The sequence below is a fragment of the Antechinus flavipes genome, chromosome 3 (genome assembly GCF_016432865.1).
Source record: "Antechinus flavipes isolate AdamAnt ecotype Samford, QLD, Australia chromosome 3, AdamAnt_v2, whole genome shotgun sequence".
Classification (NCBI taxonomy): Eukaryota; Metazoa; Chordata; class Mammalia; order Dasyuromorphia; family Dasyuridae; genus Antechinus; species Antechinus flavipes.
Genome location: NC_067400.1, coordinates 486,391,904 through 486,410,529, shown reverse-complemented (window position 1 = coordinate 486,410,529; position 18,626 = coordinate 486,391,904). Strand labels below are relative to the sequence as shown.

At 37.3% G+C, this 18,626-nt stretch overlaps 1 protein-coding gene across 1 annotated transcript in view; it reads right to left on the bottom strand.

The window, feature by feature from the left end:
- Nucleotides 1-349: 349 nt before the first annotated feature.
- MTNR1B (melatonin receptor 1B) overlaps nt 350-18,626 on the bottom strand; it is a 32,759-nt gene continuing 14,482 nt past the window's right edge. The window contains 1 exon segment of the mRNA XM_051990692.1: nt 350-1,185. Coding sequence (XP_051846652.1) covers nt 350-1,185 — 836 coding nt within the window.

The following is an 18,626-nucleotide window of genomic DNA, read 5'->3' as shown; positions in this document are numbered from 1 at the left end:
AAGACCAGAAATTAAACCTTGCTGCTTTATGGAGCGCCTGAATCTTCCCTCAGGTGTGCCAAATACCCAGAGCAACAATGCAGAAAATTAAAGAGACCTGTACCACTGTGCAAAGAGATAGTGAGCACATGAGCTTAGTTAACCATGTACAAATCCACTGAACATCTTGTCCAAAAATTAGCTGATCAGGATGCACAAGTCAAATGTTAATTAAAAAAATAATGTAAGGGTCTCAGAGCCCATCTGCTCCAGGACTCCACCAGTCCTTTCCTTGCTCTGCCAGAGAACTCACCCCAGATATACTGATTCCTTCTGAGTGCTCTGTAGAAAGATTACAAGTTGTTGGTCTCTATGTGTAAAGCATCAGGCTGTTTCTCTGATTGTTAGTCCCATCCTTGGAACTATCCTGAAAGAAGTACCTTGGTATCCATAGAAACAAAAGGATTTTTTTGTATTCCTTCCAAAAATTCTGATTGAAAAGACCATATATAATGACATTCAGGCAATTATTGAAATAAGCCAGGAAGTAGCTCGTGGTAAACAGCCCATCTGGGACCTGGGAAGCCATGTCCAAAGGGTTAATAGCTATAGCAAGACCAATAAAGTTCAATGGAGCCCCGCAAATGGCAAAAATCACAAACACCACAAACATGGTGAGGAAATTCCAGACCTCGCTCAGTTTCAACCTGGGCTTTATCGCCAACTTGACCCTTCTTCTGGATTGAATCACCAGCACCCAGATCCTCAGGTAGCAATAGGTGACAATCGTGATAGGGACAAGGAAATGGATCCCCACCACAGCAATGGTGTAGTGGGCATTGGCTGTCTGGATAAACGTGCAGGAATAGATGCGGGGCTCATATTTTAAGGAGCCCACAAAAAAATTGGGCACCAAGGCAATAACCATGAAGACCCAGATGAGGCAGACGTGGAGGGTAGTATTCCAAGCCCTGTAGATCTTGTGGTAGCCAAGGCTGTGGCAGATGCAGCAGTAGCGATTAATGGCAATTGCGGTGATGTTGAAGACGGAGCCAAGGACGCTGAGACCCATCACAAATCCACTGGTTTTGCAGTGTATCTCACTCAGGGCCCAATCATTGTGGAAAATGCCCATCAGGATCAGAGGGTAGGGGTACAAGGCAACCGCCAGGTCTGCCAAAGCCAGATTCACCAAGAACATGTTACCTAAGGCAGAGGAAAAGAGAGGTGACAGTAATTTGAGACTGCAGCTATAATAAATGAATGTGGTAGACACCCAATCAATCTACTTAATCAGTGATAACAATTATAACATCAGACATTTAAGGTTATATTCTATAACTAAAGCATTTGCTCATTCGTTTAAAAAATATACCCTTCAATTCTATATTGAATCTATAAGACACTTAGTTTCTTTCTTGTTCTCTCTTCTTTGGGTCTAAGAAATTCCCATAAAAGCATTTGTTTAATTTGAATTGCACAAACAACTTTCTGCTCACATTTACCCTTAGGGATTAGGATAATGATCCGGATTTATGATGTCACTGGAATAGGAAACTCCAGATGAAGAAATTTTATCGATACAACTTAGAACTTTTTCTACAATTGATAATCTTATACAATTGCCTTAAGTGCCGAGTTGCTAAGAGATTTAGTTACCCATAGTCACTATATGTCAGAGGAAGGGTATACTGATTCAGAGGAGCCAAACATCATGCTGATTGATCATAAATAGTGATATTGAGGCTAGGATTGATAAGAAGGAGGAGGAGGAGAAGATGAGGTAGATGTGGGGGGTGGGAAAGCAAAAAAACAAAGAGAAATTATAGGGTCTTTAGAACTGGATGAGACATGAGAAATCATCTGATTCAACTGCAACATCTTAAATGTGAAGAAATGAAGGATCAGATTGGTAGTCAGAACTACTCTTTAGGAAAATCAATTTGGTGCATGTGGAGTATGGTTTGGAATAGGGATAGACTTAAAAAATATCAATTAGAGATTAATTAATAAACTTAAAAAGAGATATCAATTGAAATAGTCCAACTTTGATATGATTATGCCTGAAATAGAGTGGCAACTAAGTGATTAGACAGAAAGGCATTGCTGCAAGATATATAGAAGTATAAATGACAAAATGTGACAAGTAATTAGACATGTAGAATGTATGAGAACAAGGAACTAATTATTATGCCAGTCATTGGCAAAACAATTTCTTCTGGCGAACTAGATGACAAAAAGTGAAATATCTAGGTCATTGATCTCTTCAGCCTTTCAGTAAGTTTTAAGTTCCCTTTCTCCCTCTTCTGCTTTGGGCATGATTTTCACTTCTTTAAAACAAAATAAAATAAAAGATTGAATGACTAGAATAATGCTCACTCATAATATGTGCCTTTCCTAATGGAAAGGTGGTAACCAATTGCCCCTCCCCTCCTTTCCCCTCCTCAACATGCCTTTTGTTTATTCTTAAAGATAGACTTTTCAAGAATAGCTCTCTCAAGAGTCCCTCAGTGGGTGTCAACTGTACAATGAGAGGTGCTCCCTGCAATTTCTTATAGAAATCTACTAGGGAAAGGAGGAGGAGTCTCAACTCTTAACCTTACTGACCAGAAGACATTGCCTTGAAGTAGCTATTCAGGAAGGGGATGCTAAGCAGAAGGAGCTTCCAGAATCCCATGATGCAGGCTTCAAGTTCCTGGGTAGCACAAATGTTTAAGTCAACATAAAGGGGAGGTGCCCTTACTCCATCCCTCACAAGAAGTTACAGAGATTTACATGTCCTATTCTGAAGGGAGGAAGGAAGAAAGCAGGCCATGAAGTGGAGTCAATTTCTTTTAAACTCTACTAAGTGGGTAGTTTCCCATCCCACACTGGTCAGTCCCCACGGATGCAAGCAAGACTTTACTGCCACCATGGGTCCAAGTGCTTTAGCGATTTAGGAAGGGAGGGGAGAGGGGGTGATTATCTCACCTTTAAAATAAAATAAAGAGAATTTTAAATTTCTTTAATCTTAGTACTTTTGCTATTTAATCAACAAAATATTTACTGTACATTTACTGTGTACCAAGTACTTCCTTCTCCATTCATGTTTCATTGGTCAAAGGTGCCTTCTTGGTAGTAGTGACATATAATATTAGTAATCATCTAATACTGAGGTTATGAAATTGAGAGATTGTAAGAATGGTGGTACTGTAATTCTGGAGGCAAGATAGAGATTAGAGGTTTTAAATATTTTATTAGAGGGAGAGTTTGGACTGGGGGCAAAACAGGAACCATGTTGACCACAGCTGGCTGGATCAGACTCTTGTCTCAAAGTATCCAGCAAGTAGCAAGGGACTCCAGAGACTCTTATAGGGCTCCGGTGATCAGGGAAACAAAGGCAAGGTGGTGGTTGAGCACTGATGAGCGGGGAGTTCCAAGAAAAGACCATAAATTCAGTTCTGACTAGTTGGGGGTAAAAAAGAATCATAAATTCTGAGAAGTTGGGAAGAGGCTAGGAGCCACTAAGTCTGGTTCAGAGGGTCCCATCTAGGCATCTGAGATAAGCCATCTGCAGTTTTATAACTCTTTGGCATGCTAGTGGTCAGGGATCCCAGCCCTAATGATCTCACTCCTAAGGTTCAGGAAGGAGGGTTGCCATCAGGGAGACTGAGGCAGAACAATTCAGGGAAACTGAGGAAGAACAATTCAAGGAAATTGAGGCAGAACAATTCAGGAAAACTGAGGCAGGGAAACTGAGGCATAACAGTAGCTTTGACATAAATAAGGAAATTTATCAGAGGTAACTGAGGTGGGAAGGGAAGAAAGTAATTCGTTTTGTTGGGAATATGTTGAGTTTGAGATTTCTCTAGGACATCCAGTTTGAAATATGCAATAAGTAATTGGTGATGAGGGATTATATCTCAAGAGAGACATCTCGATAGAGATCTCAGATCATCTGAATAAAGATAATTAAACCCATGATAGCTCTTATCAAGAGAAACAATATAGAAAGAGAAGAGAAGTAACCCTAGAACAGTCTTGAGGGAATCAATTAATTAGGAAGCATAATATTAATGAAGAGTCAGAAGAGGAGACAGAGAAGAGGTGAGAGTTTCAAGTAGGAGATGAACTAGGAGAAAATAGCATCATGAAAACCTAGAGAGTGGAGGGTTTCCAGGAGGAGAAAGTGATCAACAGCATCAAATGTAATCCGAAGAAAGAGCAAGATAAAGACTTTTCCCATGAGTGCTTCTTGGGATGGCCTAAACATCAGATCTACTCTAATATAAGACTAAGAAATGAATTCATTCTATTGCCCAAGGGAGCAGCAACAAATCTATTTAAATTAGCCCTTGAACCATCCTAGTTTTCTAAAAAAAAATTTTTTCCAAAACAATGACTCAGAGTGGGATTGTCTTTTTAATTTCACTTTTCACCCGTTGAGTTCAGCTGTCCAGAGCCACAATTTCTGTCCAGTGAATAGAAGGTCAAAAATTCCCTCATGATCTTTGTATTGAATTAAAAGTAAAGCCTCTGCCTGATCTTTGGTGGGAATCACTTGCAGGAAACATAAAGAGTTATGGAAGATATAAGCTTTATAGCACTAATATCCCAAAGGCCAATGAAACAGAATTCTTGGATAAAGTCATCCAGTTTTGTTGACTATAGACCTTTACTGCCACCATGTGTCTAAGCGGCACAAGGAATTCAGGAAATAGAAAAGTCATAGCAGGAAGAAACCAGTCTTTGGTTGGGAAAGAGTTTCTTTGTGGGGAATATAAACTCATGTGTGTTAAAAGAGAGATCTTTACCATTTAATAATGGTCATTTGGTAATCCTCTTTGCACTTGAATTTTTATGCATGGAATGCTCATAGAGTAGAGAAGCTACTTATTTTAATTAAGTCAAAGAGACATGTATCATTATGTCCATGAGATCTAGTCTTGAAATAAAGATGATCTCACTCTACAAAAATCCTTTCCCAATACTTTTTTTAAATTTATTTTTTCTCAATTACATATAAAAATAATTTTTACATTATTTTATTTTATATTAAGTTCTAAATTCCCTCCCTCTCCCTCATTACCCCCCTCCTTCAGAAGACAAGATATTTGATATAAATTATTCCTGTTTAGTCATGAAAAACCTGTCCATATTAGTCATGACATAAAAGAAAATATAGATAAAAAAACAAGAAAAGTACAATTTTAAAAAGCATGCTTTGAACACATTTTGACTCCAACAATTCTTTCTCGATGTGGCTAGCATTTTTCATTTTTTTCAGTCCTTTAGAACTGTATTGGAGAATTTTATTGCTGAGGATAGCTAAGTCATCGCACCATACTGTTCTTAGTATGTGCGATAGTTTCATGGTTTGCATCAGTTCATGTAAACCTTTCTAGATATTTCCAAAAGTATCCTGCTCATCATTTCTTATAGCACAATATATATTGCCCACCGCAATTGATAATCATTCTCTCAATTTCCAAATCTTTGACACCATAAAATGAATTGCTATAAATATTTTTGTATATATGAATTCTTTTCCTTTTTTCTATTTCTTTGGGATACAGATCTAATAGTGATATTGCTGGGTCAGAGGATAAGCACAACTTTATAGTCCTTTGGACATAGTACCAAATTTCTCTTCAGAATGGATGAATCAGTTCAGAATTCTACCAATGAAGCAGGAGTATCCTAATTTTCCCACATCCCTTCCAATATTTTTCATTTTCCTTGTCTGTCATATTAGCCAACCTGATAGGTTTGGATTTGAAATTCTCTAATCAATAGTGACTTGGATCCTTTTTCACATGAATAAATAAACTTTGATTTCTTTTTCTGAAAATTGCCTGTTCATAGCCTTTGACTATCAATTGGGGAATGATTTTTTTCTTATAAATTTGACTCAGTTCCCTATATATATTGGAAAAATGAGGCCTTTAATAGAGAAACTTGTTGTACATCTCCTCCCTGTCCCAATTCCTGCTTTCCTTCTAATCTAATCTTGGGAACATTGGTTTTGCTTATTGGAAATTTTAAAAAACTGAATGTAATAAAATTATTCATTTTACACAGCATAATGCTCTTTCTTTCTTGTTTGATCATAAAGTATTCCCTAATCCATAGATCTCACAGCTAAAAGATTTCATGCTCCCCTAATTTGTTTATATCACTCTTTACAGCTAGACTATTTTGACTTTATTTTGGTCTACAGTGTGAACTGTTGGCCTATATCTAGTTTCTGGCAAACTGTTTTCTAGTTTTTTTTTTTTTTCCCAGCAATTTTTGTCAATAGTTAATTCTTAGCCCAGAAGTTGGAATCTTTGTGTTTATCAAATAGTAGATTACCATTGTCATTGACTATTCCATCTCGTGTACCTAACCTATTCCATTGATCCACCACTATTTCTTAACCAGGACCAATGCTTTTGAAGACTGCCATTTTATAATATAGTTTTAAATCTGATGCAACTAAGTCCCCTTTCCAAAAGCTTGGATCTTTGTGTTTATTTTCCAATACTCCTTAATGCTAACACCTTTTTCCTAAGCTGATCTTCAATCTATCTTGTCTATATAGTTATTTTCATGTTGTCTCTTCCATCAGACCATGAACTCCTTAAGAGCAGGAATTATCTTGCCTTCCCTTGCTAGCACAGTCCAGCATATAACAGTATTTAAAAATACTTGAAGACTTGATTTAAGACAATGAAGAAGTGAAATCAGCTATGTATTAGTTTGTTTCAAAGAATATATGTGTTATACACATATATGTATGTTCTTTTCTCTCTCTGTCTCTGTCTCTGTCTCTGTGTGGCTCTGTCTTTGTCTCTTCTTTTTCTTTCTCTCTTCTATCTCCCTCTCCCTCTCCCTCTCTCTGTCTCTGTCTCTCATCTCTATCTCTCTCTCTAACACAAAGACACACACACACACACACACACACACACACACACACACACCTGAGCTCAGCCAACCAATACTGAAGTTCTAACCTGGCCATTAAGAGTTTTGTGGAATAGGGGGTAGCTACCTTTTCAGCCTTCCTTATACTTTGTTTTGATGGAAAAATAGGCTGAATAGCTGTCTGCCTATCTATGTGAGTTTAAGGCAAATGTAGATGACAGAGAGAACACAGCTAGTGAATCATGAGAGCACATAAGACAATACCTTCCCATTGAGCTATTAAAGAAAGGGACCAGACCATTTAGGAAAGGTCTTTCTGTGATATGAAAATCCCCTAAGGGCAATTCAGAGTGGATAATGTACCCAAGAAAAACTGGAAGTCACGTTCAACATGATCATCTCTTTTTTATAAACTAGAGCTTGGCAAAATGTTTTGCTCAGACTTACAATCAATAAAATTACAGTTTATAAGACCTCAAGTAAGATGTCAAACTGTTCAGATTTTCATCAGTCAGATGAAGCTTTCTCAGTCCTTCTTAGTTGAAGAGCTTTTTTTCTAAGATTATCAATATATCAATTAATAAATCAATAAACATTTCTTAAGTGCTTACTATATATGCTAGGTGTTGGTAAAAAAGATAAAAAAGGACAAAACTCAGTCCCTAACCTCAAAGGCCTTACAATCTAATAATGGAGGGAAATATATACATACATATAATACACGCACATGTATATGTATACATATATAAATAAAAATATACAAACACACACATATATACATATATATATACATATACACACATGTATGCATAGGGCATTCTGTATACATTTTGTTTGTGTTTAATTGCTTTTTTGCTATCTCTATTAGACTGTGAGCTCCTTGAGAGTTGGAACTATTTTTTGCCTTGCTTTGTATTTTCAGGGGTAGGTAAGCTCATAATAAGGCTTAATTTCTAGTTGAATAATTTTTAAAACTCATATCATGCAACCTTTAATTAGGTGAAAAGCTCAACCTTTTTCTCCCTTATGTTCCTGGGAGCATATTAAATTGTCTAGCCTGCTAAATATCTCACAGAAATAGTATAGTTTTGCTTGAGTTGAAGTTGAGCTTCCCAGGGTGGAACTTCCTAAGCCATTTTTTCTTTAAATCCAGTCAAGTACAAAAGAAGAACTAGGAAAAGGCATTCTAAGAGAATAAAGAAGCAGCAGCTAATTATATTTTTCTTTTTCCTCCTGAGAAAGTCTTGACTTTCCTGAATAGAATCTTACTCCACTCAGTCAATGAAATCAATAAATATTTGTTAAGTATCTACTATATCCCAGGCACTGTGCTAAGTGCAAAGGGTACAAAGAAAGGCAAAACAGCACCTGTTCCCAAGGAACTCAGTCTAATGGGGAGACAACATACAAACACGACTATGGACATTCAAAGTATATACAGAATAAGCTGGAATAACTAATAGAGGGAAAATACTAGCAAGGAAGATGGGAGGGAGAGATTGGGACAGGCTTCCTATAGATGACATTTTCTAGTGCAGATATTTCCATTATTATAATTATTATCATATCTACCTTATTACTAATAGAAAAAGGGAAGAAAAGTAAAAATGGCCAATATGAGAATTATAACAATGCCGACTCTTGTATACATAGCTTTGGCCAGTGTGGACATTTTTAGAAGTCTCCCCTAGCAGATCTCTGATGTCAACATCCAAATAGTCAATGCATCATTTAACAAGAATATTTTTTCAAAATGTAATCACTCTGGGGAGTTTTCAAGTTGAAAAGCAGTTTGAAACAGTGGAAAGTGTGCTGAATGAGGCATTAGAGGACCTATGTTTAAATCCCTGGGCTTCAGTTTCCTTCTCAGGGAAAATAAGAGGGTTGGACTATGTGATTTCTGTGGTCTCTTCCATCTCTAAATATATGATCTTATGAACAAATGAAGTCACGGGGTGCTAGAGAAGCATTTTTTTAAAATTCATATGGATAAACAACTTTGTTATCTCATCAGAGTGAGTTAGGAGACTTTTAAGAATTTCCTTAGGGCAGCTGGGTGGTACAGTGGATAGAGCACTGACTCTGGAGTCTGGAGGACCTAAGTTCAAATCATGTCTCACTTATGTGATCCTGAGTACGCTATTTAGTCCTGATTGTTTAAAAAAAAAGTCTTAGTACTTCTGCTATTTAATCAACCAAATATTTATTATACACTTGCAGTATAGCAAGTACTTCCTTCTCCTCCATTCATGTTCCATTGCTTACAGATATCTTCTTGCAATGTCCCCCATCTTCTCATAACACTGTTTTTGGAAGTTATTTGAAATATTCCTCTTTTCAACCCATGGCAACCAATTCAAGAGAAGCACTGCTGTCCTCTCTTTGCTGAGTTTCTAGTTGATGTGCCACGAAAGTCCAACACTTGTTGGAGTTATTGCCAAGTCCCTACCAGCTGTTTCTTTTAAGTTCCAAATGCTGCCTCATATAAGAATGAAGCCCTACAGGGCTAAAAGCAGCATGGGAAACAAGGCAAGAAAACATGGATTTCCTCGTGAAAATTGATCTCATTATTCTCCTCTAAAACACTGACTGTTCCTAACAGGCTCAAGTCATCTTATTGCAATAATACATTTATCTGGGCCTTTGAACTGTTTTGGGAGAAAGAAGGAAAAAGTCTTGTTTTGTTTCCAAGACGAAATCAGGCCCAGCCTTCTTGTTCTATAATCATTTTCTCATATTTTTCTTCCCCAGACATGACAGGTATAAATTAGGATGCACATGAGATTGCTAATAAGCTTCTGAGGGGGCATCTCATGAATATTTATAGTATAACCTATGAAATGATGCTCCTGTTCCTGGATCAGATGGGGAGGGATTACTGTGGATATAGCGCCAAAATAGGATTTAGTAGCTTATTAATGTATACTCACACACAGACATACATAGAGCCCAAACTGAAAACATGATTACAAATGAAAACGACAAGTAGTGTCCTAGATCAGCATGACTTGGTCAAAGTTAGAAATAATTTGAAAAATGCCAATTACAAGAGTTATGAAAATGACCAGGATAAGACATGATACAAAGCTTATCTGAATCTTTAAGACCCATTCACCGCTTCCCCCAAAGGAAAAGGACCAGCCTAGGAAAGGGAAAACTGGAAGGCTGTTTTTTACCTCTCCCTTCTCTCAAGCTTTCTCTACACGCTACCGCCAGATCTTGTCTTTTTAAAAGAAGGTTTGGCTATAGGTATCTGGACTTTCTATGGAAGACCCAGCCAAAGAAGAACTAGAATGCTCCGGTAACATGAGAAGATACTGGAGAGTTTTAGAGTGAATACTAGAAAGTCCCAGAAAGTAGAATATATAAATATATACCATCACACACACACAAACACACACACACACACTATAACTGATTAGCTTACTTTATTGAGTATGAGAGAGTGGAAAGAATGCCAGTTCTGGAGTCAGCCCTAGATCTGAGTCATGTTTCCACAACTTACTCATTTTAAGCAATTTACCAATTCTGAGCAAATAATGTTATTTCTCTGAGCTTGGCTTTCCATCTATAGAATGTAAACAGAACATATAAATCTATACTGTGACATATATTTAATATTTATATTATATTAATGTATTTGTATACTGTTTACATGACCTATAATTTATAATATATATTTATATAATCTGATATATATTTGCTTGGTTGGTTGTTGTCCCTCATTCTCAAGGAGGATCAAAATGACATCACTATGGTAGAGTCAAGTTACAGTGTGTCTGACTGTGGCTGATCAGATCAAGAGGAGCTCTAAATGCTCTGCCACAGGTTGGACACAAAGAGTTCCTATGAACATTGGAATGGCTTCTCTAACTGCACATCTCAAGTTTCTTTTGGGCTAATTCAATTCTGCTTTGTTCACAGAGCACAGCACTTTTCTGATGAGGGCACATCATACTGGGTATCCTATGCCCTGTCTCCCATGTCACACAGTCAATTCTAAAGTTCTTAAAAAAGACTTTGGTAGTGTACTTGTATCTGTTTTTCTGACCATCTTGTGAGCATTTGTTTTTTTTTTAATTAAAGCTTTTTATTTTTAAAACATTATGCATGGATAATTTTTCAACATTGACTCTTGCACAACCTTATTTTCCAATTTTCCCCCTCTTCCCTCCACCTCCTTCCCTCAATGGCAAGTAATCCAATATATGTTAAACATGGTAAAATATACATGTGCAAACAAATTTATACAATTACCTTAGTGCACAAGAAAAATCAGATCAAAAAGGGAAAAATTAAAACGCAAGCAAACAACAAAAAGAGTGAAAATGCAATGTTGTAATCCACCCTCAGTTTCCACAGTCTTCCCTCTGGGTGTAGATGGCTCTCTTCATCGCAAGATTTTTGGAATTGGCATCAATCATCTCATTGTTGAAAAGAGCCACGTGCATCAGAACCGATTATTGTATAATATTGATATTGTCATGTACAATGATCTCCTGATTCTGCTCATTTCACTCAGCATCAGCTCATGTAAGTCTCCCCAGACCTCTGTAATCATCCTGCTGGTCTTTCTTACAGAGGAATAATATTCCATAATGTTTATATACTATAACTTATTCAGCCATTCTTCAACTGATGAACATCCATTCAGTTTCCAGTTTCTGGCCACTACTAGAAGAGAGCCGGAGGGCTGCCACAAACATTTTGCCCATGTGGGTCCCTTTCCCTCCTTCAAGTTCTCTTTGGGTTATAAGCCCAGTAGAAACACTGCTGGATCAAAGTATATGCACATTTTGATAGCCCTTTGGGCATAATTCTAAATTATGAGCATTTGTCTTGTGTGAGTTCTCCATAAAATAGTCTTTTTAGCAAGCTTATAGTTGGCATTTGAATAATATGGGCCGATCTAAGGGAGTTGTGCTCTCTGCAGTAAAGTTGGAATGCTTGGCAGTTTAGTTTGCAAAGGACTTGAATGTCTAATGCCTTCTCCTGCCAGGTGATCTTCAGAATCTCCATAAGATAATTCAAATGCAAACAATGCAGTTTCCTGACATGACTCTGGTAGACTCAGGTTTTACAGACATATAACAATGAGGTCAACACAATGGCTCTGTCTAATACTTCTCTTCTTCCACATTTTCCTTTGGAGCTTCCCAAATGTTGAGCTACTCTGGCAATGCATTTGTCGACCTCATTCTCAGTGTGTACATCCCTAGAAAGTATACTGTCAAGGTAAATGAACTTATTCACAGTTTTGAAAACTTCATCATTTGCTGTAACGATGGTTCTATGTATGGATGGTGTGATGCTGGCTGATGGAGTAACCATGTGTTTTTGGTGATAATTGTTAGGCCAAAATTGGCACAAGCGGCAGAGAATAGATTCATACTTTGTTGCCTCTCAGTTCTAGAGAATGCATATTCATTCAGCTTATTGAGTGCACAATCATCGGCAAACAAAAAATCATGAATTAACATTCCCTCCACTTTAACTGTAGCCTTTTCCAGTTGAAGAATTTACCATTAGAGGGGCAGCTGGTTTGTTTTTATTAAAGGCATTTGATAGTATAACTGAAAACATCGTGCTAAAAAGCACAGGAGCAAGCTCAAATTTGTTTCATTCCATTGGTGACTGGGAATGAGAGCGTTGTCCATTGTCCAGAACCTAGGCAAGCACGCCATCATGAAATTGATGTGCTACATTGATAGATTTTTCTTTTGACACAATTTCCCATAAGTCCTCATGAATGACAGTATCACAGACCTTGGTCAGATCTACAAATGTTATATACAGACCCTGTTCTGCTCCTGGCATTTCTTCCAGGATTGTCAGGCAGCAAACACCATATCAATTGTTCCTCAGCCTCTTCTGGAAACACAAAAGGCTTTCAGGTAGATGACCTTCTTCCAAGTGTAGTATCAGCCTATTAAGGAGGACTCTGGCAAGAATCTTGCCAGCTGTGACTAAGAGAAAGATTCTTTCTCTCTCCATTCCCATGATTGTCAAGGATAATCTTTTTCCTTTACCTTCATTAAAATGGATAATAGAGGCATCCTTGAACTTCTGTAGCAACCTCCTATTGCCATATGATCTGGAAAATTTCATCCACCTTTTGTATGAGCAATAAACCTTCCGCCTTGTAAATCTCAGCTAGAATAGAATTAGTCCTATGTGCTTTGCCAATGAAAGCACCCTAATGGCATTGAAACCTCTTCTTCAGTTGGAACTTCAGCTAAGGAGTGATTGACTTCAACCTGAGGTAAATGGTCATTGACTTCAGCATTGATTGATGGTGGTCTGTTGAGAACACTATGGAATTATTCAACCAATCTCATTATCCCTAATTAATGTGGCTCCATCAGTACTATGTAGTTGAGATGCGCCATTGGTCTTTGACCCAGTTAATCATAAGAGTGCTTTTGATTGTTACTATCAGCATAAAACTGAATTCCATCTAACTTCTTACTGAGCCAAGAATCCTGCATACCTCTTAAATTACAGTTGTACTTTACTTAATTGAATGCTACCTTCTTAGATATGGATGAACTATCCTGCTGGTATACCATGCGAAATTCTCATTTTTCATTAAGTAGTTTCTGAATTTCTCCATCATTTTCACCAAACCAGTCTTGATATTTGCACCAAGTCTCTGAAAGCTACCCACTCCTTCTCTGCTCCACTGTTGCCAACTGTAAATTGGCTCAACTTACCTTCCAAGTTAGCAACAAACTGTTCCCTATCAGAGGAGAGCTCTAATATGTTGACATTAATTCTTCTGGTAGTCATTTTGCCTTGGGGATACTGCATTGTTGTTGAATGTGAATATTCCATGTGGAGAAGATAAGTCTAAGATCATCACAACACTTTACTCCACACATTGTCTTTCTCACTTTCTGATTTTTCTTACAATCAAATAGTCTATTAAATGCATCATGAAGTTTTATTGCATTTACATAAATGGAAGGCAGGGTTGGTGATGAAACGATCATGAGACAATGATGAAATCAAGTCTTAATAGCAAGTGATCATTGCTGTTGCTGTTTCCAGTTCCATTCCTCTCAAGGACTCCCTGTCATGTTTGATAGTCTAAGTCTACTCTGAGAGCATCAAAGTCACCCAGAATTATATGCTTGTCCTCTTGGCACATTGATGATAAGGGGCTCCAGGTCTGCATAAAATTTTTCTTTGACCTCATCAGAGTTTGTCATTGTGGGAACATGGGCACTGATGTTGGTGGCGTAACATTTTCCTCAAGTGGCAATAGCATTGTCATGAGACTGTCATTCACTCCCTTTGGAAAGCATATGAGCTTGTTCACTAGATTATCTTTGATTGCAAAACTTACACCAGTTTCATGGTAGTTCCTTTCCCTGCAATCACTCCAGAAAAATGTATATCCAGCTCCAACTTCAATAAGCTGGCTGTCATTTGCCAAGCTTGTTTCACTCAAAATTCATCATCAGTAGTGATAATTGTTAAGTTCTCTCACAAGAATTTTGTGTTGTCTATAAGTGTGTTCACATTCCATATACCAATGACGAGTGGAATCAATTTTGCAGAAGTTTTTGTACATTTTTTAGTGTTTCAACAGCAGACTGGGATCCCTGGCTGGCAGGGGTAAGTGAACAGACAATTTTAGGGCACATTTTCTACCCCCTTCTTTGAACTTGGAGGGGAGCAGTGCTATCCCTAAAAGGCTGCTCAGACATTCAGGGGCCTGCTGCTCCAGTGAGAAAACAACCCTATGGCCTGGGCCACCTGTGTGCAGAGTTGTGATTACAGCTCCCAGTGCATCTGCACCTGCTGCTTCATAATTCATCCATTGTCAAAGGAATTTGAGATAGGTAAAATGGATAGTTGATATCTTTTGATTCACGCACAAAGTGAGGCAGAATTGAAGTTGTAGGCTTTACTCTTGCTTCTTTCTTCATCCTTGTCCAATGGCAGAACAGAGTCAAGATTGTTAGAGATGCAATGGAAGACCTGGAGTCTTTGATGCCCAATCACTTCACAAAACCTGCTTTACCTGCCTTCATGGCCTTAGGAACAAATTGTTCCAGGGAACCAGGGAAGTTTTCACATGCTTAGAATAGACACCTCCCTAATGCACCTTAGGGACTGAGACCACTTGGTTACTCTCAACCTGCTTTAACTCCTTTTACCAAAATGGCCAATGTGTATTCTACATCTTCTTGGAGCCACAGGTGAGAGTTAGGTGGATCAGGTGGACACCAAAGGTGGAAAGCAGACCTGTAAAGGGCTTGGCAGCTCTCACCTCAGGGGTACTAGTCTTCCCTGAACTCCCCTACACCCCAATATATATATTTATGTAACATATAAATATAATACTTTCCTAATCTGTAGCCTATACATAAATATAATACTTTCTCAATCTGTTGCTGTAAGAACAAAAAACAATCAATAAACATTAATTCAGTATTTACTGTTGGCCAGGCACATTGTCAAATTCTAGGCAAAAAAAGAAAGGGAAAAACAACCCCACAAAAATGGTTCCTGCCTTCAAGAAGTTTACATATTAACGGGAAGACTATATGAAGATAAATAAGCACATAATATTATATATATATATGTATGTATATATATATGTATGTGTATATATATATATATATATATACACACACATATACATATACTTGTGTTTGTAGCATACATCAAGTGTAAGGAAGATAATTTAACCTCAATGGCTGAGATGAAGAGGGAACGGACTGGGAAGACCCTTCATAGAGGGTGCTCTGAGTTGTCATCTGATTTGAGTCTTGAAGGAAGCCAAGGATTCTAAGATTCAGAGGGAAGAAGGGATGGCATTCAAGCCAGAGGCCAGTTAGTACAGACATGGAGATGGGAAATAGAATACTATCTTCAAGGAATAGTGAAACTACATGACTAGAGTACATGGGAAAGAAGAAACTATAAAATGGATAAAAATATAGGAAAGAGTCGGGTTTTAAAGAACTTTTATGTCACACAGAAGACTTTATATTTGATGTTGGCAATAAAGGCGTACCTCATTTTATTGTGCTTTGCAGACACTGCAGGGTCTTTTTGTTTGTTTATAAATTGAAGGTTTGTGACAATCTTGCGTTGAGTAAGGCTCTTGACACCATTTTTCCAAAAGCCAGTGCTCACATCATGTGTTACTTTTTGGCAATTTTCACAATATTTCACACTTTTTCATTATTATATCTGTGATCTGTGATCAATGACCTTTGCTGTAACTGTTTTGGGGCACCATGAACTGTGCCCATATAAGATGATGAATTTAATTGATAAATGTTGTGTATGCATTTCAGCTGCTCCATTAATCAGTCCTTACCCTGTCTCTCTCCCTTTCTTTGGGCCTCTCTATTCCCTGAAACACAATATTGAAAAAATACTACATAAACTTTGTTGATAAAGCAAAAGCAAGATTTAGGAGGCTTGAGTGATTTTGAAAATTCTTTTGTGGATAAAATGCTATAAAAGAGCACCATCAAATGCTACAGAGAGGTCTCTCATGAAAGGAAAAGTGAATTGATGTGACAAATTTCATTGTTGCCTTATTTCAAGGAACTGTCATGGCCATCCCAACTTTTAGCAATCACCACCTTGATCAACATGGCCATCAACATGGAGACAAGACCTTCCACCAGCCAAAAAGATTACAATTCAATAAAGATTCAGATGCTGGTTAGCATTTTTAACAATAAAAGTATTTTAAAATTGTTATATACATTGGTTTTTTTTTAGACATAATACTATTGCACCCTTACATTTTACAGTTCAATGTAACTTTTATGTGCACTGGGAAACCAAACAATTCATGTAGCTTGCTTTATTGTGACATTTGCTTTATTGCAATGGTCTGGAACCAAACCTGCAATATGTTTGGGTATAGCTGTAATTGGGAACCATTGAAAAGAGGAATGACATAATCAGATGCAGGTCTGTTTAAGGAAAATCTTGTGTTTGGATTACAGTGGGGAGAGACTTGGGGCAGGGAGATCAATTAGAAGAAATGATAAGGGTTTGAACAGAAGTGGTAGCTGTGAGAAGGAGACATATATAGGAAGCACCAAAACAAGGTTTAGAGCATTACATTATATTGTATGCACAAACATACATGCCCACAATAACCAAAATCTAGAATTTAATTACAAATGAGTTACTGTAAAGACATAAATGACAAATGAAGTAATATGTTGAAAGCACCCTGAGAAATAGAAAGCAATGAACAAAGTTTTATTAAAGATTCATAGAAAAGCTAAAGTAGTAATGTTATTATTTTCTGTTTGGCTTTCGGTGTCTCTTTTTTCCCCATAACATGGAGATGATAATATATGTTCTTTTTACCTCCCAGGATGCTAATGTGAATTAAATGAGATATGTTTTAAAATGTTTCAAAGATTTACAAGTCTTAAGCATGTAAAATAAAAACAAATTCAATAGTTATATAAAATAATAAAAATAATATAAAAGAATAAAAATAAAATGAAAATAAATAAGACTTAATAAAATAAATAATATATAAAATATGGTTATTAGTATTCAAATTAAGGAATTTTTCAGGAAAAAAGTTCTTCTTCTGCAAGTGTCAATGAAAAGTGCATATATAAAAGAGCTTGCCAGTAAACCCAGGCCCTGTGAGCCTGCACAGAGTACAAGAAAGTAAGGCTAGGAAGCCTACCTCCAGCTCAACCCTGTTGTTAGGTAATAGAAGTGCCTTGAAGAGACTTTAGGACATATATAAATATTCTGGAATTGGTTCTTATCTGCTAAACACAGTTGCCTTTTTAATTGACTATAGTTGTAGAACACAAATTGGAGCATCTTTAAAAGATGTTAGTCATCCTTAGGAACTAATCTTGATTGGGCAGCTGCTCTTGGTTCGATTCTTTTGCTGATGACATACAATAATGACAGTTCTATAAGGGGAGAGGCCTGAGCCTGCCCATCTGCCTGTTTCTGTGTTTCTTTCTTTCTTTTTTTCTCTGTCTCTGTGCCTGTTATGCTATCTCTGTATTTATCTGTGTGTCTGTCTGTCTCTGTTTCTTTGTCTCTTTGTCAGTTTCTCTGTCTCTCTGTCTGTCTCTCTCCACAAGGCCAATATACAGACCTACAAATGTGGTTTTCAGCATTTTTATCTGCATCAGAGGCACTTAGGTGGTGTAGCCTGGCATTGGGAAGATCTGAGTTCACATCTGGCCTCCTATATTTATTAGCTGGATGACCCTGAACAAATCAGTTAATCTCTGTCTGCCTTAGTTTTTCTTCTGTAAAATGGGAGTTATTCTAGTTTTCCTCTCAGGGTTATTATAAGGATCCAATGAGATGATAATTATAAAGTGATCACTACAGTGCCTAGCACATAGTAAGTTCTATATAAATGTTAACTGCTATATTTATTTATCTTTTTTTCATTTTACACAAAGTTAAGAGCAATAACTTTGTTGGATTTGTAAGATAACCCAAGGTCTAAGATCTTACTGCATTTTATGGCCAGCCAGAATTTATGGTCCAGGGAGTACCCTCAGGACCAGTCTAGCTAGCAAGAGCCAGTCGTTGAGATGAGGGTGCATCTGGCAGCAATGTCCCATTTGGATGTAAAATTGGTGAGAACAATATTGGATTGAAGTTGTGCTAAGTCTGAGCCAATTTTCTCCAGTCACAGAGATAATATAGGGGGAGTGTACTCCTAAAATGGTAAGAGGAAATGTTTTGTCCTTTTCTATTCTTCCTGTAACTTCAAAGGAAATATCTTT